The 25,343-nt window shown below is 39.7% G+C and overlaps 1 protein-coding gene across 1 annotated transcript in view; it reads right to left on the bottom strand.

Annotated features, from left to right (window-relative positions):
• SESN1 (sestrin 1) overlaps positions 1–25,067 on the bottom strand; it is a 98,297-nt gene extending 73,230 nt beyond the window's left edge. Inside the window, exon 1 of the mRNA XM_079781306.1 lies at positions 23,962–25,067. Coding sequence (XP_079637432.1) covers positions 23,962–24,240 — 279 coding nt within the window. The 5' untranslated portion in view covers positions 24,241–25,067. The remainder of the gene's footprint in view (positions 1–23,961) is intronic.
• Between the last annotated feature and the right edge of the window lie 276 nt (positions 25,068–25,343).

Here is a 25,343-nt window from a genome sequence, read left to right as displayed (position 1 = left end):
TTGGTGTTCTTATAGGTTTATAAAAGATATTATTTTCCCCTATTGCTGTTATTTATTATGATCTTCTCAGCTTTGTAAGAATGAATGTTGTTATTTAATTTCTCCTTTCCTACTACCATTTACTCATTCAATCTTCAGGGATCTGTTTCTTGTTATTATTTAATTTTAAAAGAAATAACAATCTGCTGTGCTTTAAAAAAACTAAAATATAACTAATTTAGTTTTTAAATCATTTAATTGTGCCTCTCACATATTCCCTTCTACTTGATTATGAAGACATTCGGAGGAAGCTCTGAAGCAGAGTTGTTCTTTCTAAAGTAGCTTCAAACATGGAATGAGGTAACAAGAGGATTTTAAAAAGAAAAAAAACCTCATAGAGATAAGGTTTCAAGCCAAAAAATAAAATACATGTGTACTCAGGTGTAGAAAAATCTCTGGATCACATATTTGTCTTTCAGAAATTTGTGGACAGAGTGATAGTAATATTCTCAGTGTTACAAAATATTGCCCATTTAGTAAAGACAGAAAAATACAAAACTTAAAAATAAAATATATTTCCCTTTAAAATATAGCAATAACTTTAATCTACTATAACACAAAATTCTATCAATAATTATAGTCTAAAGCCAATCCTTTTAGTCTAATGTAAGGTAAGAACCTGAAGTAGGTAAGAGTAAGAACTGTCCCTTAAATTTTGAAAGAGACATGGTTAGGATGGGTAAAAGAATTACTAGTATACACATGGTGAAAGGTAAAGTTATAGAACTCTAGAAATCCTGGTTTTGCATTCAAATTAATTCTCTCAAATTAATATTCATACTGACAGGTAATCCTGTCTTAGATCCTGTATCTTGATTTTTGGCTTAATATAAACTAATAATATAAAGACAAGCCTACAATTTCTATCCACATCTCTTTCTCCCTAGAGCCTTTGCTGTAGCTTCCTAACGGAGGGAGAAGCAAGCACAAGTGTAAAGGATTAATAAAAGTTAGATGGGGAGAGATACACAATCTGACATATACTAATAAAATTTCAAAACTCTAAGGATAAATAAAAACATCTTAAACTCCAAGAGTGTCCTTGTTCTTAAGAAATACACGATAAAGTATTTAGGGGTAAAGTGCTTGTAACTTTCAAAAGGTTCAGCAAAAGGAAATAAAACAATTAGGAAAAGCCATTATGGCAAAATGTTAGTATGTGAATCTAGGTGAAGAATATGTGGTATTTACTGTATTATTCTTTGAACTGTTCAAGAGGTTATCATTGAAAAAAATGGAGAACAACATCAACAACAACAAACCCACAAGACTCCCAGAGACAGATAAAACAAAAACAAATTTTATTTTAAAAAAATGTGATTCAGTGTATCATAAGACTTCTCACTATAAACACTAGATGCTAGAAAATAGTGTAATGAAGTTTTCACAGTTCTGAGAGAAAATGATTTTAACCTAGAATTCTAGTGAACTATAATAAAACCTGAGGGCAAAGAAAAATGCTTTCAAATATTCAGGACCAGAAGGCTTAATTCCCACACACTCTTAAAAAAAAAATAGAGTTTATACAATCTAAACAACAGCAGTGAAACACAAATGAAAAACTAGTTGAAATTGCATCTTTGTTACTATCATGCTAGTCCAAGCATTGTATCAATTACTGCTGAAACACTGCAATAGCCTTTCAACTGGGTTTCCACTGTTGTAGCCCTCCTATCCATTTCCACACAGAAGCCAATGTAATTTTATTTTATGTATAGAATATATTCACATTGACAAAATACATTCAATGATTTTCAAGTAGAAGGTACAAAAAGGCATTACATCCCTGAGACCCTGACAATGGAGTACCTGTACTTTAGAGGACCCGCTCTAGGCCTCTTCCAGCTGCATCTCTTCAACGGGTGAAGAGTCCACAGAGCCTAGGGCAGGTACCCATTCAGACCATGTACTACTACTTGAACCCTGGGAGTCTCTGCCCAAATGGGCTAAACCCACTCCCAGGACCTGTGCTTGCTTTGTCTTCCCGTTGGCGGAATACAGAGCCCACTGACACACCTCTAGGGCCAGGAAGTGGGCAAGCGGTAGGTAGATGTGGGGTGTGCACTGAGTCATGATGTGAGAGCAAGTGTCCATCCTTCAAGAATAGGACTGAGAGTAGGGTTGAGGTGGAAGGACAGGGTGGACAGGCCACATGCTGGCCAGAGCCCACCATATCAGAGTAGGCCTGGGAAAACATATAGTGAAAAGCCTCAGTCCCATCTCTGTCCCCAGCCAAAAGCCTTCCCTTCCCAGAGACAACTGCTTCCAGCATAAGAGTGATCATTTAAAAATCACAAATCTGATAATATAATCTCTAACCTAAAGTATTTTAGTGGCTCTCCAATACTGTTAGGATAAAATCCAAAATCCTTAAAATGGTCAACGTGGTGCTTCTCAAACTATAATGTACACTAGTCACCTGGGGATTCAAATCTGATTCAGTAGGATTGGGGTGAGGCCTGAGATTCTGAGTTTCTAACAACCTCCTATGTGATGCAGATGCTGCTGGTCTGTGGGCCACAGCTTGAGTAGAGAGGTCCTATAAGAAATTAATATTCCTTTTGAAGCTATGATTTCAGCTACTCCAGCTAAGGAAAGAGACTTTTCTCTTGGCTTACCTATCTCATTTAAAAAGCTGAATCAGCTGGTCTAGGCTGGGGGTGGACAGAAATTGCCAAGTAATAATCATAGCTAACATTTATTCATCTACTTAAGTATTTATTGGACATCTGTTTGTATGTGCTAACACTGGCCTAGAGAGCTCAGCAATAAATAAGAAAAAGTTTCTGTATTCATGGAGCAGACAGAATCGAAATTAAATAAATAACAGTACAGTATCAGGTAATGTTTGGGGCTAAGAAGAAAAATCAAGATAAAGAATTACAGGCGTCCTCAAACTACGGCCCAAGCATTGTATCAAGCAGGCCACATGTGGGTATTTTTGCCGTTTTGTTTTTTTTTTACTTCAAAATAAGATATGTGCAGTGTGCATAGGAATTTGTTCATAGTTTTTTTTAAACTATAGTCTGGCCCTCCAACGGTCTGAGGGACAGTGAACTGGCCCCCTGTTTAAAAAGTTTGAGGACCCCTGAATTAGAAGGTGAGAAGAGGTGTTACTTTAGACAACTGAGGCATATAAGGTTTTTTTGCCCTAAGTACTAAAGTTTTTTTGCCATAAGTACTAAGGCAGGCACTGTACTGAGAATCTTAAAAGAGAGCAAGGCACTATTATCTCTTTGATATAAGATACTATTGACTTATTTTGCTGAAGCTTAGAGATGTTAAGTAACCTGCCCAAGGTTAGACAGCTAGGCAGAAGAAAGACATGGACCCTCGTAGTCTGGCTATTACCAATTTCTGTATTAATTAGCTTTTACTGAGGAAAAAACACAACCCTAATATCTCATTGGTTCACAGGTATATATGGCTCATGTTAATTAACATTAGGATTAGAGCTCTGCTGGGCTTAGCTGAACTCCCTGTGTCTTAACATTCTTGAAGCAAGACTTGAACTTTTAATCTCTAAACTGACAGTTTATGATAAACATCATAAGTAATTCAAGTAGCAATATCACTAGACACCCACAAAAGGATAGCAGACCAAGGAGAGGCTAAGGTTGAATCAACAAAATTTTCTCTTTGTTGGCTTAAAACTCCCAAATTTCAATCACTTAAACATTTCTTGAAAGTTTAAGAAAAATAAGATTACTATGCAGTAGGTCATTCTAGTTTTAGCAGGGTTTCTTAATTTTAGGGGGTTACAGTCTCTTTTTAAATCTGATAAAACTTGGGCCCTCTCCCAAGAAAAATGCTCATAAGTCTACACAATTTTACATTCAATTTAGAGGTACATGGGCCCCTAGAAGAGCCTTAATACTCAATTTGAGAAATCTTAAATTATGGCATCTGCCAAAATAAATTTCTACTCTGAAAACTTCCTTCTATTTCCTGGTGAACAAAGTGACCCTCTTTTACTAATTATTTCATTTAATTAAAAGACAGTTAACTCTAATTATTAGCATAGTAAAACATAATTTTGTTATATAAAACAGTTCTATAGTAAAAAAGAGTAAGGGCCTCGCCTAACTGGCTGTTAAGAACTACTTATTTCAGCTTCCCTGAAGGTAAGTTTTACTTGTTGACTGCCTATGTGTGAATTAGTCATCAATATTTTTATTCTAAAGTGGCTGATTTTCCTTCTATGCTCAGTGGTTTAGAACAAGTATGCTGTTGAATACAATTCTGATCATTGAGAAATACAAGTATAATTGTAAATTATCCTAAATTACATATATGTGTATATCCTATCTAATAAAAGGGTAATATGCAAATTAACTGTCACTCCATCACAAAGATGGAGGTGCCCATAGCCACAAGATGGTGGCGCCCAGTCCCCTCAGCCCCACTGGAGTCTCCAAGTCCTGGGGGGGAAGGCTGGCTGCTGAGAGCAGGCAGCATGAGCTGCCTGGCAGAAATGTCTGCTTCGTCGCCACGGCGATGAGGCAACTGGTCCGCCTCGGCCCTGCAGAGGGCCTCTGGGCAGCGGGCACAGAGTGGCCGGTGCCTCTGGGGGACAAGGGGGCCAGCCCGCAGCCTCTGTGGCCGAGTGCAGGCCTGGAGAGGAGACAGTGGGCCCGCCTCCCACAAAAGCAGTGCGCTTCCCTCCTACAGAATCGGCGTGGCTCCCTCTGGGCTCCCGTGGGCACCGGCAGCTCGCTTCCACCTCCCGCGGAAGCCACACGGCTCCTGTGGAAGTAGCACGCTGCGGTTCCCACTGGCTCCCGCAGAAGCGGCAGGCGGCCTACAGCACGTGATATTGCGCGATGGGCTACTAGTATGTATATATGAAAACACACACACACACACACACACACACACACACATATTTTAGAGTAAGGTAAATTTGCTCCCTCCTCCCCAAATTATGAAACATATCCTTAGACTTCTAAAAAATGATTTAAGGTTATGTTTTTCTTTTCAATTACATAGTGTATTGTTGACCTTACTCTACAACATATCCAAATTACTACATGGTTAATACAGGGCTACAAAGATTCTTAAATATATACTTAAACAAACCAGCTATGTTTGTACTTGACCTACATTACCTTAAAAGAGCTAAAACAATATGATAGCTGACAACAGAATCATTAAAAAAATAAACATTTTAATTATTCAGTATTTTTAATTAAAATTGGAATAGTTAAACTGAACAGATCTAGGAACAATTATAAAGAAATAGGTAACTTTATTATTTGCATTCAACAGAATCAATAATAAAATATTCTTCAGTTTTTGAATCTCATCTCTTACACCTAACATTAACTAGGTGAACAGGGGCAAGTTAGATAACCTATCTGTGCTTTAGCTTCTTATTAAATGGGTAAGTTAATGGGTGAATGAAAGTACAAGCTTAGAATGGCTCCTGGAAAAAAAATCCAAGCACTGGGATATAGGCTCTACAAGGGTAGAGATTTTTATCCCTTTGCCCACTGATGTATGTAATGCCAAGAACAGTGCCTAAAGATATTAAGTGCATAATAAATATCTGTGGAATAAATGACTGATATTATTATTATTAACATGGTGATTTCTGGATAAATGGAAAAATTGAATCAGTTAAGCTCTGCTATTTACACTTGGAAACTTCCTCTTTCTCCCCAAATTCCCTTCTTTAAAACAAAATGGAAACATAAGCATTTTTAAGTTGCATACTCAATTCTTCTAAGGCTCATAGCACTAAAATATGATTGAGAAATTAGATTTCAGTTGAGCAAGATTGCCATCTAGTGTTCATGAAAGCTACAACAAGCTGAGAATTCAGAGTTAATTTTCATCCTGTGATGGACAAAGAAAAAAACAAAAATGAAAAAATTCATTAGAAAAAGATCTGCTCTATCAACAGCCCAAGTCTTGAAAGAAAGGTATTTCTAAAGGAAATTAAAAAGCAGCTTTTTCTGTGATACTATCAACAATAAAAAAATATATTAAAAAAAAGAATAGCAGCTTTTGAAATTAGTATATACTCCCCTGGCCAGTGTGGCTCAGTTGGTTGGAGTGTCGTCCCGTGCACCAAAGGGTGGTGGAAGGGTGGTGGGTTCGATACCCGTTTAGGGCACATACCTAGGTTGTGGGTTCAATCCCTGGTCGGGCACATGCAAGATGCAACCAATTGATGTTTCTTTCTCTCTCTGCCCCCCTCCTCTGTCTAAAAATCAAATTTTAAAAATATAAATAAAAATAAAATTAGTATATTCTGTATTAGAAGAAACTCATTTCAGAGAGTACACTTAAGTTCCACTTTTCATAGGTCATTCTACTATGAATACAAAGTGGTGTATTAAGCTTATTTTTAATAACATGTTTTGGTCTTATTAGAAAAGATAGAGCTATCCATTATGAAAATTTTAGAGAAATTTTAGAAAAGCATGAATCATGGTCCAGAGAGAGAGAAATAGTTATTAGCATTTGGAGATTATATATATGTATGTATTTCCCAGATTTAAAATGTACGTGGAAAAAACTTAATTTTAATCAAATATTTGGTCAAGCCCTAGCCGGTATGGCTCAGTGGATAGAGCATTGGCCTGCGGACTGAAAGGTCCCAGGTTCGATTCCGGAAAAGGGCATGTAGCTGGGTTGCAGGGACATCCCCAGTAGGAGGTGTGCAGGAGGCAGCTGATCGATGTTTCTCTCTCATCGATGTTTCTAACTCTATCTCTCTCTCTTCTGCCCTGTAAAAAAATCAATAAAATATATTTTTTTAAAATATATTTGGTCAAGACATTAAAAATAAAATACAGCCCTGACCGGTTTGGCTCAGTGGATAGAGCGTCAGCCTGCAGATGGAGGGGTCCCAGGTTTGATTCCAGTCAAGGGCGTGTACCTTGGTTGTGGGCACATCCCCAGTAGGGGGTATGCAGGAGGCGGCTGATCGATGTTTCTCTCTCATTGATGTTTCTAGCTCTCTATCCCTCTCCCTTCCTCTCTGTAGAAAATCAATAAAATATATATTTTTTAAAAATACAAAAAAAGGTAAATTATGTATATATTTTAACTAAAATCAAGAACTTTTCTAGCCTCAACTTTGTATTCAATGGGGTAAATTTTTTTAAATTGCTATCAGATATATAATCACTTTGGTCTTGCTCTACAATACCCTAAATCCATAAAGATTGGGGCTTATAAAATAAAATATATAAATTACTTCATCTGCCCCCTTTCAGATATCACTAAATTGATAATAAAGTATACCAATTTGAGTTTGGGACATCTGAATAAAATTTTGGATTTGCAATAATGTTTAACCTCATTCATTATTCATTTGAAAATGCTCATAAAAGTTTTGGGCTTTCTTTTTTAATATGCGTTTTCCTCAAATTATAGACACAGCTGAGATTTGATTCACAGCTCATTAGGTAATCATTAAATGAAAAGAAAGCTTTTGACCACTTCCTACCTTTTAGACAAATGCTATTTTACTTTTAGTACAAAGAACGGAATGTAGGAAATTCCCTAGGATCACACAGGAATAATGGGGGAAGGTAGAAAAGAAGCTGCTAGAGGCAGATGGGCTGGCCTCTCCAACTGAGCCTTGGAGGAGAGAGCAGGGCCTGAAAGGGCATCCACTGGCCAGGCTGATGTGAGATTTTCTTATCTGGAGACTGGTTGCAAGGGTGGGGAAGGAACAGAGCTTGAGCTCATACTATCACTTTCTGGGCCACACTCTCTTCTAGACATGAATTAGGTTCCTGGGCACATAACCTAAACCACAACTCTCTTTACAGTAAGCAAGGAGGCCCACTCTGCCCAACCTCTAGCTTCAGGAGGTATGTTGTGGTAGGCTGCTTTTAAAATGGTTCCCAATGATCCCTACCTCCTGGTATTCATTCCATGTGTAATCGCTCCTCTTGAGTATGGGCTGGACCTAGTGATTTGCTTCTAATGAACAGACTAAGGCAAATATGATGGTAAGCCTCTTCCAAGATTAGGTTATAAAAAACCATGAGTTCCATCTTGCTGATATCTTTTTGCTGGTACTTAAGTCTCTTGTTCTTCTCAGGTGCTTTCTCTGAATAAGCAAGTACAGAGGCCCACATGGCAAAGAACTGAGAGCAGCCTCCACTCAATGAAGGCTCACAACTCTAGAAACTGAATCCTGACAACAGTCATGTAAATTAGAAGCAAATCCTTCCCCATTTGAGCTGTCAGATGAGATCACAATCCTGACCACCACCTTAATTGCAGCCTCATGAGAGACTCTGAAGCAGAGGTCCTTGCTAAGCTATAGCTATATTCCTGATGCACAGAAATTGTCTATAATAATCTATAATAATAAAAGCATAATATGCTAATTACACTGAAGTCCTTCTGGACAAAGCCGGGGCTGCAAGGGAAGCCCAGGTCACAGGTGCCAGAGGGAAGCCAGTGCTGCGGCTGGGGAACAAATACCTACTCTTGCACGAATTTCGTGCATCGGGCCTCTAGTATGATAATAAATATGTACTGTTTTAAACCATCAAATTTGTTATGAAGCAACAGATAACTAATTCAATTCTTAAAGAAAAGCTGCTCAAGCTGACCTGAGAGACTGAACCCTGAGTGTCTCTGTCTCTGACTTGTGGCAGACTCTCGGTTACCAGCAAGCCTGGACTCTTGGCACAACTGGCCACTTCTTTTGTGGGTTTACAGATTAGGTTCACCTGCCTGGTCCTCTCTCCTATCCTGAAATAAATAACAAGGCATTTGGGCAAACTTCCTAGTTCTATCCTTCAGTGATCAGTTCAGCTTGGAACCCAAGTGCCTGTGTGGTTTCTAAGATAAACCACCCCTCTTGATTATGTATCATTTATTTTATTGCTTTTGCAGTTTCTATTTACTATTTACCAGCTGGTATGAAAATACTTCAGTATTTTAACACGTATGCTGTGCCAATGAATATTGGCTGAACATCAGCCCTAGTTTATGCTGTAAGGTTAATTCATCAGACAGACTCAAGATCCTATCTAGTTCTACTTCCTTTCAATGACCTATAAAATATAATTAATGTAAATTTTACTTTAGCCATCTCAATCTTCAAATTTTAATGGTATAGCCAAGCTGAACTGTTTTATTTATAATGCTCAATACTATAGTGAGAAGGAAAGGAAAATAAAAGGGGGCCATAAAAAGAAAACAAAGATGAGGCCAAAATGTAATCTACAGGAAAGTACAACAGAACATTAATTTCTTCCCGCCAGTCATCAGAGGTTTGGTTTGGGCATGTTGGGGATAGAAACAGAACAGTGTATACTTGTATAAACAAACAGATGAGCTGAAAAGTAAAGTTAATTATTACATCAAATGTATTTACTCCCCCCTAACCAGTTTGGCTCAGTGGATAGAGCGTCAGCCTGCAAACTGAAGGGTCCCAGGTTCGATTCCAGTCAAGGGCATGTACCTTGGTTGCGTGCACATCCCCAGAAGGGGGTGTATAGGAGGCATATGATCGATGTTTCTCTCTCCATAAAGAATATCTATTACCAATGGATAAAAAAGCTGTGGGACACTTACACTAATGGAATATTATGCAGCTGTAAAAAAGAGGAATCTCTTACCCTTTGGGACAGCATGGATGGACCTGGAAAATATTATGCTAAGTGAAATAAGCCAAACTGAGAAAGACAAATTATCAGATGATCTCACTTATTTGTAGAATCTAATGAACAAAAGGAATTGACCAACAAAATAAGATCTGAAGCAAGGAGCCATGGAACAGATTGACATACATCAATGTGGAGTTTGGGGGACAAGAAGAGATAAACCAAAGAACTTATATACTTACTAGAGGCTCGGTGCATGAAATTTGTGCACGGGGTGGGGGCAGGGTCCTTAGCCCAGCCTGCACCCTCTCCAATCCAGGACCCCTCGGGGGATGTCCGACTGCCTCTGGCAATCCGGGACCGTTGGCTCCTAACCACTCACCTGCCTGCCTGCCTGATTTCCCCCAACCCCTCTGCCTGCCTGCCTGCCTGATCTCCCCTAACCACCTCTGCCTGCCTGCCTGCCTGCCTGCCTGCCTGCCTGCCTGATTGCCCCTAACTGCTCCCCTGCTGGCCTGATCACCCCTAACCGCCTCTGCCTCACCCCACACCCGGGACCCAGGATTCCTTCCTCCGGCCAGTCATAGGCACCCAGGACGCAGGCTTCCTCCCTCTTGCCAGCCGCAGGCACCCAGGACCTGAAACCCGGGATGGCTTTGCCCAGGCCAGCCGCAGCCGCAGGGGACCGTGAGCAGGCAGCTTCGCCTGGGCCGCAGCTGCAGGTGCCTGGAACTGCGGAGTGGGTGGCTTGTCCCTCTCCCAGGTCGCAGGTGCAGGCACAGCCAGCCACTGGTGCCTGGGACCACAGGGCAGGCTGCTTGTCTCTCTCCTGGGCCGCAGATGCAGGTGCAGCCACTGGTGCCCGGGACTGTGGGGCTGGCAGCTTGTCCCTCTTCCGGACTGCAGCCCCAGCCACTGGTACCCGGGACCACAGGGCAGGCGGCTTGTTCCTCTCCCGGGCCGCAGCCCCAGCCACTGGTGCCCGGGACCACAGGGTGTGCAGCTTGTCCCTCTCCCGGGCCACAGCCTGGCTGGTCCCCATTCCTCTCTCACGAGCTCATTTGTGCCTGGCTGGTCCCCATTCCTCTCTCCCCAACATTGAGTATCTGAGCCATTATGGTGGTGACAACTATTTGCATATTAGCTCTTTATTATATAGGATATGCATACCCCATGGACACAGGCAATAGGGTTGTGAAGACCTGGAGGGTGGGGAGTGGGTAGGGGCTGGGAGTGGGAGAGAAAAGGGAAGAAAATGGGAGCTATCTGAAATACTATCAACAATAAAAATATATATTAAAAAATAAAATAAAAGAATTACAGTTAATATTTTGGTGCATATAGGTTTCCTGACTTTTTGCCCTCTCTATAAAAATATATATACTTGGCATACTGCTTTAAAACTTGCTTTTCCACTTACATATATATTTATTCTTTTCTTATAAATATATTTTCAAACAACTTTTAATAACTGTATAGTAGTCCTTTATATGGATGCACCATAACTTAATCAATCCATAATTTAAATCGGTTATATTCCCACTTACATATAAAAATACATATAGATAATACATTTATATCAGAACTAGCACTATAGTAATTGTTATCATACATAAATCTTTTCTCAGATGATTTCCTAAATGTAGAATTACTATGTACAGTCCCCCACTAACAGTTACACTTTTGTCAACTTAGTATCATAAAACTTAACATTTTTGTCACAGTCTTGATTTGTTTTTAAATTTTTTCCTCTATGTCATTGGAAAGGTCTTAAGTGTAGTGGTTGTCTCCTACTTTTTATATCCTTCACAGTGCGAGAACAGTGTCAGGTACAAAGAAAGATTTAAAATGAGTTCTTACTTTAAACAACCATACTAATTTCAACCTTAGCTGAAGGGAGGTCAGCTGGAGGTGCTGTAGGATTCAGGAAAAAACAAAACAGTAACCCTGTTATTAAATATTTTAACAAAGGAAAAAGAACTAACCATAATTTAGTTTCATTCCAGCCAATAAAAGCATTTACTATAAATATATGTATGTACAATCAAAATGACCGAATATTTATCTTAAGGTTTGATTCGACATTTTACTACACACCTACTTCCAAATTCAAAGAAAGAGCCATCAAAGATAAGTGTAATTTAAAATTAGACACCTCTTAGTCTGAATAATTACCAGTAGGGAGATAATAAAATGCATTAAAAGGAATTAAAAAATAAAGATTAAAATACCCATTACTGGGTGAAAAAGTTAAATACAACTCTAGCTTGGGGTCAAATATTTTGTTTAGAAAATCATTTTATATATTAAACTGAATAAAAAAAGGAAGGGCTTGCCTGACAGCCATACTTAATTACTTAGTACAGACCCAATTGTGCAAGATTTGCTTACATCAGCATCTAAGGAAGATGAGCTAAGCTTTGAATGCACCATTTAGGAAAAAAATAAATGTAATTATTTGTAGTAATTGTCACTAATGAAGGAAGTATAGAATTAAAATTTCCATCTTCTTTGACCAAGTTTGTTGTCAAAATCATTTTGTTTTATCATACTCTATTAGATTTTTAATATCAAAACTCTGAACAAATGGTATACAAAAGTATACAAAATGCACTTACTATTATGAGTTGAAAATATTTTAGAGTAACAGTATAGTTATAACAGGATTTACAATTAGAAAGTATTAGTGAAGTACTTTAAAACACCTCAACAATTATGTTAGTTTAACTACACAGTTCAAATTGAGTAATTTCTTTAAATCATTACATAAGTTAGCTCATAATTTAAGGAAATCAAGATTAAAATGTTAAAATTTGATCAGATAAAAGTTGAATAATGGAAAGATTAAGAAAAAGGCACTTTTCTACACTGTTTAAACATAATCATTTATGGTTCTAATGTTAATTTTCCATAATAACTGAATAAAGAATCTAAAGACTTTAAAGTATGCACAGGAGACACACCAATGGAAAAATGATTTCTATATGAGCTCAATGTATGATAAAATCTGGGGTAGATTTTTAAAAAGACTAGCGAGGTCCCTTTTTAGCTGTAAACAACTTGCTGTATGACATGCAATACCATATTTTGGGAAATTTCAAGCATTCATAATCTACAGGAAAAATACTCAACACTCCTACACTATTTTTCTAAGCCTACAATAGTGCAGTCTTTCAGCTACAAAGCCAGAAGCCAATTATAAAACCAGTACTTTTCCACTAGAGCTACTTGTCGGGCAGGGACGGGGATGTTCAGCTTTGCAAACGTTAGGGTCTAAAATAAGATCACTGCAAGGAGTTACTACAACACTCACCCTGCCAGCACTGTCATGGCAACAATGAACTAGCTAGGAGAATGCTCTTTTAACATTCAAAGCTAACTTTACTCTATTACTCATGGAAATATACCAAATTTTATTTTAGGCAGTTCACTAAAGAAATCATTTTACTTGGTAATCTCTTAATGTAAAGATAAATCTTTTGTATACCACACTTTCAAGATCACAGTGCAGAGCCACCTTGCAATCAGCTGAAATTTATGACAACATAATGAAAATTAACATGCCACTATGAAAGTTTGAGATTTGGCAGGATTCAAATGCAATTTCAAGATGAGTGAGAGTTTAAATGAGAATTTGAGCCCTGGCCTGTTTGGTTCAGTGGTTGGAGCGCTGGCCCACTGACTGAAGGGTTGAGAGTTCGATTCTGGTCAGGAGCATGTACCTCAGTTGCCCACTAGCTTCCCACCCCAGTCAGGGTGTGTGCGGGAGGCAATCTCTCTGGCATCCATGTTTCTCTCTGTCTCTCCCCCTCCCTTCCACTCTCTCTAAAAATCACTGGGGAAAAAAACTCCTTGGGTGAGGATTAACAAAAAAGAATCTGATATGCAAGTGTGGTTTCCTCTAGAAACATTCAAGTTTTCATTTCATCCTGAAGCAAAAGTAATTTAGAAAAATAGTATATATTTTCAGTGTTAGGAAACTTATATGAAATTTTTATTCCGATAGTGCAGTATAATGGTGAAACTATGGAATCTCACCACCTGGGTTTGAAATCTGGCTCCTCCTCTTCCTAGCAATGATAATTTGGGCGTTATTTAACCTCTCTGGGCCTTAATTTTTTCTGATACATAAAATGGGGATAATAATACCGTATTACTTCTTATGGTGGTGTTGTAAAAAAAAAAGTATTTATAAAATCCTTAATTTGATTCCTAGAAGTGCTATTTCCTTTAGAGTGCTATTCCCTAGAGCCAGGGAACTTGGAAAGTAGGTGAAAGCTTTCCCAGCTGCCCAGAGACTTAGGGAACCCTAAAGAGCATATTGTGCCATGGCACTGAGTGGGCAGAACATAAAACTAATAGTTAACGTTCACTTAGTGCTTACACGGTTCCAGTAAGGATTGCACATGTGGCCTCATTTAATCCTCACAAATTCTGTGGGGGAACTGAGACTTGTAAGAAAGTTATGTAACTTGCCCAACATCACGGAGTTTGACAGAACAGCATTTAAAGCCAGGTCTGACTAACTTCAAAGCCTATGGTCTTGACAATTCATCCTCCAATGGTGCCTAGGTACTGAAGCACAGGCCTTAGTCATGGATCTCTATGTGTGCACCTGACCACTTGGATGACACACAGAGCTGCCTGCTTGCAACCCCTGCCTGTTTGCAAATCCTGCCTGCTAGTGTCATGCTGACAGACCAGAATGGCGTTGAACTTCAAGGAGGAGATAGATGTCATAGATGTGCCACCACCTCTGGGGCAAAACTGAGCAAGTGTGGGGTAGTGACTGGTTAGAAGAACCCTCATAAAGTTGGACATTTTTATTAATCAGCCAATATATAAATATTTAATGTTCAAAAGGCAATTAGAAGTGTTAATACATGGCCCTCGCTGGTTTTGCTCTGTGGATAGAGTGTCCACCTGTGGACTGAAGGGCCCTGGGTTCGATTCTGGTCAGGGGCACATGTCTGGGTTGCAGGCTCAATCCCCATAGGGGGCATGCAGGAGGCAGCTGATCAATGATTCTCTCTCATCATTGATGTTTCTGACTCTCTCTCCCTTCATCTCTGAAATCAATTTTAAAAATCTATACTAATAAAGAGTTAATATGCTAACAAGCGGGACGCAGTAATGGGTAACGACCAGGTCATTAGCATATTAACTGGGGCATTGCTCTGGAGATGGGGTGGAAGCGGGGGAGGCACCTGGGGGAGGCGGGACCATCCCATGCTGGGGAGGGCAGGGGTGAGAGCCCATAGCGCCCCCCTCACCAGTCCTTCACCACCCACCGCTCGCACTCTGAGTATCCCGGGGCCCACCTGCCAGGGGAAGGAGCACAGCGCAGCAGGCGGGAGGCTTCCATGCTCTCCTCCGTCGCCATGACAGGGAGGAGCCTCCGAGTTGCTCCGGAGACCGGGGCAGAAGTGGGGAGGCGCCCAGAGAAGGCGGGACCAGCCCGAGGCAACTGGAGGGACTGAGGTCGGGGCTTGAAGCTGCCAGAGAAGGCCAGAGGGTTTGGGGGCTGGGCCAGGCGCGCTGGAGCTCTGCGTGGAGAGGTTGCAGTGTCAACGCAGGGCTGCAGGTGCGTGGGCAGCGCCACGCGATTTCGCGCGCTGGGCCCCTAGTATATAATAATCCCATAAAAATCCTAAACTCTAATAAATGTAAAAACCCAAAAGGAATGCTAGTTTGGAGTTTAATTTTCTTATCTAAATGACCTAGATCAAGTTCATCATCTCCATCTTCATCATCACCAATATTTGTTGAGTGCTTACTATGAACCAGGCCCACTTCTCCATGCTTTTCATGTTATTTAATTCTCAAAACTACCCTGTAAAATTGGTATTATTATTATCCTCATTTACATATAAGTAAAAGTTCCAAATGTTAATTCAAAATTAAATTTATACAGTATATTGAAGCTTACAAAATGCTTTATCAATATTATCTCCTTTAGTTTTTATAATCACATCACAAAGGAGATAAAAAATAAAATACAAGCTTCTTTTGGTTTTTTGTTTTGTTTTAAATTTATTGATTGATTTGAGAGAGAGAGAGAGAGAGAGAGAGAGAGAGAGGAAGAGAGAATCATCGATTTGTTGTTCCACTATTTATGCACTCATTGGTTGATTCTTGTATGTGCCCTGATCCGGGATTGAACCTGCAACCTTGGCATATTGGGATGATGCTCTAACCGTCTGAGCTACCTGGCCAGAACTGTTTTGTTTTGTTTTTTTAAATAGAGTCATTATTAAAATTAGGTGAAAATTACAGCCTTTCCTTTGACATGTCAAAAGATAGATAAGCATAGTGTTTATTAAATAGTAAGCATACAACAAACACCTAATGAATGAAATGAGAAGAAATAATTCACGAGGTTCAGTGGTCAAATCTATATTGGTTCAGTAAAATGTCAATTATTTATTATACAACAAAACTGAATAAGTTTAAGTTATATTTAGTAATGTAAGTCTGCCAATGTATACATTACTTGTTAGTTGAGTAAGGCACATCTTAATTTCGTGAGATGTAATCACTATCAATGACTTCGAGAGACCTTATTTGATGAGAAAACCTGTCTCCCTATCAATTTTTACTTTTGAAAGACTTCTCCTAACTATGTCTTTCAGTTCCATTGGACATATCACCCTACCACTATTTTGCAAGGCTTGGTCTTTATCACATGATCGGAAGAATTTCTTGCTGTGTTTAGGCTATGAATAGCATTTGAAAAATTACTCAGTTATAATTATAGACAGCTTAACACCTGCCAAGTTGCTAGAAAATGAAATCATGTAAAATTTAAAGACAAGTATGCAGTGCTTGTCAAACATTGAAGTATCAAAACTGTATCAGTAAATGCTCATTTTAGTGGGGTTACTAAAATTCTAATTAGACTTTACTGAACATTACACACAGAATTGACAAATTATCCTAGCTATTTTTTTAAAAAAGGCATATGTACATATACATATATACTTAGTAGTTTGTCAATTTATACAATTAAGTTAAAAGACTAAACGAATACTAATCCTTTAATGAATATTTATATATTAAGTTGATTTGGGTAATACAACTCACAAAACTCATATCACAAATTTTATTTCCCTTTAATATAATTTAAAAGCTTAGGAAGTTGTTTCAAGATATATTATGAGTAATACTTTATAAATCTATGAAGAACTTTCCCTTTTTAAGTTAAAAAACTGGGTAAGATTTAAATAAAATATAAAACTTAAAGTATCTCATTTTTCTAAGGTAATTCCATATTTCATTGCAAACTACCATAATCAGATTTTTCTGTAAGTAGTTATATAACAGAGATTAGAGCATGAGAAGACAGATAATTCTCATGTTGCCAAATTTCACGAGTCTTTTGAAATATCACAAATTGTGACCGTTTACTAGTAATACACAGCTTTTAACAATAAAATTACCAACTGGGAAAATCCAATAAATGGTCCTAACTGTTACCTACAAAAACTCCCTAAATATTTCCAGTGAAAAAGGCATTAAAAAACACACCACACCACAAGAATATTTTTAAAGACTTTTTCTATACACAAAAGTCATGGTAAATGTACTTTATCAACACTACTTGGTGTAGTAACCAACAGGGGAAAAAGCAAAGCAAGAAATAATGTTCCCATAGTATGAGTATCTGGCTGAGTTTTTCATACTTAAATTTCCAGTCTGCCCAATGCCCCTAGCAATGTCATCATCAAATAGTCTGAAGAACCCTCAGATGCCCGAGTATACTGTGCTAGCATAATTTCATCAAGGTCAACTATGGTCTTTTTCACTTAATGTAATAAGTGATCTAGAAAAGCTGGGTCAAAGTAAATCCCCTTTTCCACTGTCTTCCATTAAAAAAGCAAGTATTTTACCATAGTGTGAAAAAAAAATGACTGTTTGAGAAATTGTGATAAAGAAGATTAAAATTAGTGGCAAGGCTTGCTGGGTGCTGATGAACTCCAGCAATACTTTTATCCTTCTATGTATTTTAAGCATTGCCTCCCCTTTCCCTAGCATCTCCCCTAGTCTTTCCACAAATTCTAAGTTTTCCCATGTCTGCAGTTCCTCCAGTCCACACTAATTTGCTGCCACATAAATATTTTCTATTTTTAAATATGAAAACTCTTTATGATTAAGACATAACACCATTCAGGGCCCCATTATGTCAAAGTTTTAAGTGATTAATAATCCTTCATTACACCCAAGATTCCACAACTACCTTCTGTCGGGTCAAAGTTTCGACAAATCCTTAAATTAGCTATTTGAGTTATTAATTTACTAGAGGCCCGGTGCACGAAATTCATGCACACAGGGTGGGGGTGTCCCTCAGCTCAGCCTGTACCCTCTCCAATCTGGGACCCCTCGAGGGATGTCCGACTTACAATCCAGGACTGCTGGCTCCCAACCACTGGCCTGCCTACCTGCCTGATTGTCCCTAACCACTTCTGCCTGCCAACGTGATCACACCCTAACCACTCCCCTGCCAGCCTGATTGACGCCTAACTGCTCCCCTGCCAGCCCGATTGCCCCTAACTGCCCTCCCCTGCTGGCATGGTCACCCCTAACTGCCCTCCCTTGCCAGGCTGGTCACCCCTAACTGCCCTCCCCTGCTGCCTGGTCACCCCCAAATGTCCTCCCCTGTAGGCCTGATTGCTCCCAACTGCCCTCCTCTGTCAGCCCGGTCACCCCTAACTGCCCTCCCCTGCAGGCCTGGTCCCTTCCAACTGCCCTCCCCTGCTGGCCTGATTGCCCCACAACTGCCCTCCCCTGCCAGCCATCTTGTGTCCACATGGGGCAGCCATCTTTGACCACATGGGGGCAGCCATCTTGTGTGTTGGAGTAATGGTCAATTTGCATATTACTCTTTTATTAGATAGGATTATCTATACAAATGGTTTAAAAGATATTTGCCAAATATCTAATGGCTTATCAAAAGGAAAATATAACTCTGAAACAAAGAGAACAAACCTATTTTCTAATTATTTTATTCCATGAATGATTTGTACATCACCTTAAGAGCACATGTGTTAAAGATGAGAAAATTCTAATTAAACTGTTCACAGGGTCCTCCATGATATCATGAACAACCCATGACCTCAAATCAAAATCTAATAAGTGTTCAACATCCCATTTCCCTGCAAAACACTACTTCCCATTTATGAACCAAACAATAAGTAGTTAGAAAAATATTTTTTAAATTAATCATTCTGGTCCAGTTCAGTCATTGAGTGTCAACCTATCAACCACGAATGCCCGATCCCCAGCTGGGGGCTTGTAGGAGGGTTGCAGGCTCGATCCCCATTAGGGGAGCATGTGGGAGGGCATCAATAAATGTTTCTCTCTCATTGACCTCTCTCTCCCTCCCTCTCTCCATCTATCTATCTGCCTTCCTCTCTGAAATCAGTTCAAAATATATTTTAAAAAATTAATTAGCTCCTGGCTGGTTTGGCTCAGTGGATAGAATTTTGGCTTGAGAACTGAAGGGTCTCAGGTTCGATTCCAGTCAAGGGCACATGCCTGGGTTGTGGGCTCGATCCATAGTGGGGAGCATGCAGGAGGCAACTGATTCTTTCGCATCATTGATGTTTCTATCTCTCTCTCCCTCTCCCTTCCTCTCCAAAATCAATAAAAATATATTTTAAAAAGTAAAATAAAAAGTTAATCATTCTGGGGTTTTTTTCCTTATGCTTCAGACCATTTGGGACACTGTAAAAGGAATAAAATATTTTAAAAGCTAAAAACTTAAAAAAAAAAAAAAGGAGTATCCTTGTTAGTTTCAATCTTTCTGAAAAGTCAGAACAAAGGAAGAGGACAGGATGTATTAATATGTTATAAAGAAGACAATGAGGATAGATAGTGCAGATATGATTCATCCTGTAAGCCAGGGGTAGAGAGGAATACTCCATCTGGAACTCTAACAACTGTAAATGTGCACCATACCCAACAGCTTAAGTTTCATTTCTCACTGGGGTGTAACAATCACTTAATGCCTCCTCCATCCCACTTAAAGATAAATACCTTGTTACTTGGTCTAAATCTTCTATCATAAATCAAATTACTTTCAGACATTTTCAGAAGAAAATGAAAATAATCAAATGACCATTCTTGAAAATGTACCTGGCTATTTTGACTACTCATAATCTTTGGATGTATGTATATACATTCACATTTACCCCCTAATTACAGTGCATCATAAAGACTATAGTTTACCAGTGGACTCTAATAGTATATTGAGCCAGTGCATTACTTCTGTTCCTTTGTTTAGGGCAGTGATGGCGAACCTATGACACGCGTGTCAGCACTGACACGCGTAGCCATTTCTGATGACACGCGGCCGCTGAGGAGGCCGCATGCCGAGGATGAAACATTTGCGAAATAATGTTTTTTCCTCAAAGTGACACACTACCCGAGTTATGCTCAGTTTTTTGGCGAAGTTTGACACACCAAGCTCAAAAGGTTGCCCATCACTGGTTTAGGGAAATCAAGCATATCAAAAAAGTATTATGGGGTTAAATTTTTAAAATATAAAGCCCCCTATGAGAATAGATGACCTTCCTCAAAAGTGGAGAACAAATCTTACTGACCTCCCCAGTCCTGAGTCAGAGCTTGGCTCAGAATAGTGCTCAAAAAATGTGCTAAATAAATTTAAGTAGGTTGATGTGAAATCAATAAATTACAACAGGAATACAGAGATGCCCTACCATCTCTCCCTTCCTAACTATAGTCCTCTGAGCTGACCTGCAGGAATTGCAAATGTAGTTCAACTTCTGCTGCTTTGTTACTAATGAATAACAAAAAGCATTCTGGAGTGCTACATTTGAGTTATTTGGTTTCCCTGTGAGGCTGATGTTAGGGTATGAATACTGAGGCTAGGGGTGCTGCTGGGCAGTGAGCTGGGGTGGTAAGTGGAAGCCAGATGACGCTGAATTCTTACGAAGTTTAGAGTCTGTCCTATTTTAAAGGATTTTAGGCAGGAGAGTAACATGGTCAGACTTTCTTTTTAGATAAATGGCTCTGCAGGTGGATATAAAGGTGGAGGATGGGTTAAGTCTGGAGAAGTGAGAGATAATGGTAGAACAGTAGTATAGCAGGTGAGCTTTTTCTAATAGGATGCAACATAGGCAATGTAATCTCAACATGTCTAAATCAAAACTCTTTATTCCCCCTAAATTGACCCACTCTCTGTTTCTGGAAATTATAGAACTACTCAAGTAGTTCAAGCCAGAAACTTTCAAGCCATCCTTAATGTTTGTTATTTTCCTCACCTCCTATATCCAATTATGTCTAGCTATCTCCCAAACCCATTCACTTTTTCCACTATATCCTACTCCACCATCATTTTTGCTTTGGGCTAGTGGACAAACTCCTGATGTTGCACGTCCACTTTGACCCCTGAAATCCATTCTCCTCATGCTTCCAAAGCAATCCCTCTAATACACAATGGAATATGTCACCATTTTGCTCAAAACCCCCCAGGGGCTTCTCCCTGTTCCTAGGGTAAAGTCCACAGATCTTAACAAGGCTTATTATCTGGCTGCCTAAAAGCAATAAGAATTCCTAACATTACTGAGCATTTCTTACGTGCGAGGCACTTTGCTATGCTTTGCAAGCATTATTTCATTTTATTCTCATTGTGAAGCAGAATTATTAGCATTATTCTCATTTTGCAGATAAGAAAACTGAGTCAAGGAGAGATTACATATGTAAGTTTGTGCTCAAGCTTTCACACCTCCAACAAACTGTATGCCCCAACTACAATGCATTACTTTCTATTCCTAGAACTTAATCTGTTCTTTCTTGCCGAGTCACAGACACGTATTGATCCCTATGTCCCCCTCAAAAATCTCATTTTTGCCAGGATAATTTTTATTCATTCATCAAATCTCTGCTTATATGTCATCTCTTCAGGGAAGTCTTCCCTTACTATCTAAAATTACATTAATTGTTTACTTCTTTATGGTCTGTCTCCCTTCAGTAGAATTTCAAAATTGTTGACCACTGGTTCTCAGTTCTTAGAATGGCATTCACCTGGGGTTCCATAGCCACTGGTTGAATGAAGGCATGACTGAATGATGTGGGGATGGAAACTCCCTACTATGGTAACTTCATCTATTCAAACTGATAAGAAACAAAAGAAGCCAAATATAAATTTGTTCATCTACTAGATATTTATTTAGTAGCTTCCAGGTCCCAGCCAATACTCTTGAGAACTTACAGCCCTCCTGGGGGAGACAGACACATAAACATGATTATAGCACAATATAAGTAAAGTGCCTGTTAAAATTGTGGCAGGAATAAAGTTCAATAGATGCAGAGATGAAAAAAGAATTTAAATCTATGGGAAACCTTTACAGTTGAGGAGAGTCTTGAATCATTTTTCAGGATGAATGAGTCTTGAAATATACTATATCATATAGTTTATGTATTTCACTTATGAAAGGGGAGAGAATCACCCACAATGTAGTGGGACACTTTACATCACATTTAATTCTCACAATAGCTCTATTTTATTATTCCCATTTTACAGGTGTGAAAATCCAAGCTAAAACAAGTCCAGTGACTTACTTGTCCAAAATTATGTAGTACATTAATAAAAGAGATAATAATTCGCCCCAGCTGGTTTGGCTTATTGGATAGCGTCAGCCTGCGGACTGCATATGCCCAGGTTGCAAGTTCCATCCCCAGTAGGGGGCGAGCAGGAGGCAGCCGATCAATGATTCTCATCATTGATATTTCTCTCTCTCTCTCTCCTTTTCCCTTCCTCTCTGAAATCAATAAAAATATATTTTAACAATAAATAAACAAACAAACAAATAAAAGAGATAATTTGAGCCTACTCTGTCATCTGACTCCAGTACCCATTTACTTACTATATTATAGTCCTTTGACCCTGTATTCCCCAGAGCCCAATTACTTGTTTTCACTATAACTCTTTTTTTTCTTTTTTTATTGATTATGTTTTCACTATAACTCTTAACAAAATTGGTTATCTGGTTTCCCATTTTAACACAAAATAAGCAGCAAAATGAAAGGTTAAAGAAGAAACCAAATGAAGTATACCTACAATAAACAACAGAACTGAACACAAAAATTCAAAAACATGAATTATATAGTCTTCCACAAGCCACCTTTAGCTATGCAACAGTAATTGATGTGCACAATGATGACCTCATTACCAAAAAAAAAAAAAAAGCAGTCTGAGGTAGAAATATAACTTTTGATGCTTAAAAGGGTAAATAGAAAATTCCTCTCTGGTAACTCTGGATAAAGGAGTTATAATGATTATTTCCAAAGTAATTTTAAGAAGAAATATCCCAAGATTGTTAAGTCTTCTTTTTTCTATTGCTTTAAGCTAAATTCAAGACAGAACAGAAAAACTGTTTATCTTAATTTCCATGTATACACAATTAAATTATAAATTTTAAAAACTTCTCACACTATGACTTTGAACAACACATACTTTGAACAAGTATAGAGGGCTACTGAGCATTCTTAATATTTAAAAACAACCTCTCTTAAAAAAAGAACCCTTTCAAAAAATCAATAAAATGGGATAAATCGATTATGTACAAAACAGGAGGAAAACTATAATATGTTTAACCTGTTGCACTCACAATTTAAATGAGTGCATATGTGAAAATGAAAAGAAACAAACAACTTAAGCAAACACAGAGAAAGCTGGTTGAGTAATTTACCATAAAAGTGTTTCTACCATACATTCCACCTGAGTCCAAATTTTCAATCTGAAGATGTCAGCTTTTATAACATAAGCTTTTATTATTTTATATAATTCTTAAAAGATTGCATTTAGAGAACAGACCCTGGATTTTTTGTTTTGTTTTTAAGAACAAAAGAAAGTTGTTTCACCAATTATCTTGAACAAGCTGACAAAGAAACATTTAATGTCCTTTATCATTTTAGAGAGTTTTAAATGTGAAACTTTCCACACAGAACAGTTTGTAACAATGTGAAAAGCATACTGGCTACACTTCCCAACAACATGTAAAAGTAAATAAAAGGAAAAGTGAGTCTTAACTTGCAAATAACTGTAATTTTCATTTATCTTCCCAGAAGGAATGTAGTTTCTGCTAAAACTCTCTAGAAAGACAATACTTGTTTACTCATATTTGAAAATTGCTTTTTTTTAAGTTCATCTTGTACAATTTTGGCCCCCAATTCAATGTTTTATAGAACATTCTAATTTTAAGATGTAGAGTGAACTCATAATGAGTTCATATAACAACCTATTAGAAGTAAACACAAAGCGAATTTAAGTGCAAGTAAAATTTCACTAGACAGTTGTAATTACAATGCTCTTCCTTACCTGGACGCTCTTCAAAATAAACTCGCTTTTCTCTCTTACATCTTTAAAGGGACACCTCTTAGAAAGCATAAGCAGATGAGCAAGAAGCTTATTCAACCCATCCAAAGAACCAGCATCTGAAAGCCCGTCCGATGGACGATAAGGCGTCTCTTTCACCGAACGAAGATACTCAGTTTTTCTCAAAATGATTTGCCTAATGTTTTCCAGGGCTGTCTCTCTAGTAGTTGAATCTCTACTGCACAGCCCATCCCATCTCACTTCATTCTCTCCTTCAGCCATGACAATTGGAGATTTTTCTTTGCAGTCTTCAGTTACCTTTCAGCATGTCCCCAAAAGCACTTTATTTTTTTTTTAAGCGAGAAACGTAAGAACAGTGTCAGAGAAATCGAATCTTCATGAAAACACACGTCCGGGTGACATGTGGAACCAGAGTGTCTTTTTCTATAGATGGCTTTCAAGGGAACTGCAAGCTAGAGCTCACCCTCTCCTTCCACACCAAGGGGCAGTCTTTTCCGATCAGACTCAGAAACCAGCGTTGGAAAGTTGAAACCTCGCAGAGCTGGCTTTGCTGGGCAGCGAAGCGCTCGCCTGGGTCTTGCGGGGTCAGCGGATATTCTCACGCGGCCGAGCTGTCAAATCCGTGCTCTGCCCAAAAAGGCTGGTACCAGTGGAGCGCCCTCCAGCCATTCGGGGTTTTGTCCAGCAGCCTCCAGGCTCACGGGAGCGTTCCCGCCCCGCCCTCCTCCGCACCAGGCCCCGCCCTCCCCGCGCCTCGGCCGCGGCCCGACGCTGGCTGGACGCCGGCGGGGAAGGCTGGCCGACCCTGGTTCGCTCGCTGCTGCGGCCGAAAGATCCAGGCGCTCCCGGGGGGCGGCAGCCTCCAACAGTCGCGGTCTCAGCAGCGACGTAGAAGGAAAGCGTCCCCCGCCCCGTCGCTGCCAGACCCTTGGGCAGATGCCGTTTCTTTCCCGACGTCGGCGTCCTCGCCCACCGGCCGCTAATCCCGACGGACGCCCGGCTGCCCGGCAGTCCCCGAGCGCGGGGTTGCGCCGCGGAGCTGGCAGCGGCGCTGGGCCCGAGGCGCAGAGCCCGCCCCTTCGCCCAGCCCCATCGGTGGGGCTCGCCCCAGAGGGCGGGAGCGGGGAGGGGAGATGGGGTCCTCACCCCCAGTCCCTCCCCTTTCTCCGCCCGGCCCAAACCAGGAGCCCAGGAGCCGTCCCTGCCCTAGCGCCCTCTTCCCCGCCCAGGCAGACGCGACCCGCGGAGGCAAAGCCATTGGAAAAAAGCCCCGCCCTCCGCGGGCTACCTCCGGACCCTCGTCCGCGCGCTGCCGCCAACGGCTGCCCGCGGCTACGCATGCGTCATGGCGAACGGGGCGCATG

Source organism: Cnephaeus nilssonii (assembly GCF_951640355.1).
Source record: "Cnephaeus nilssonii genome assembly, chromosome: 9".
In the NCBI taxonomy this organism is placed as follows: Eukaryota; Metazoa; Chordata; class Mammalia; order Chiroptera; family Vespertilionidae; genus Cnephaeus; species Cnephaeus nilssonii.
The sequence above is the reverse complement of the archived record's forward strand: the minus strand, read 5'-3'. Positions and strand labels throughout refer to the sequence as shown.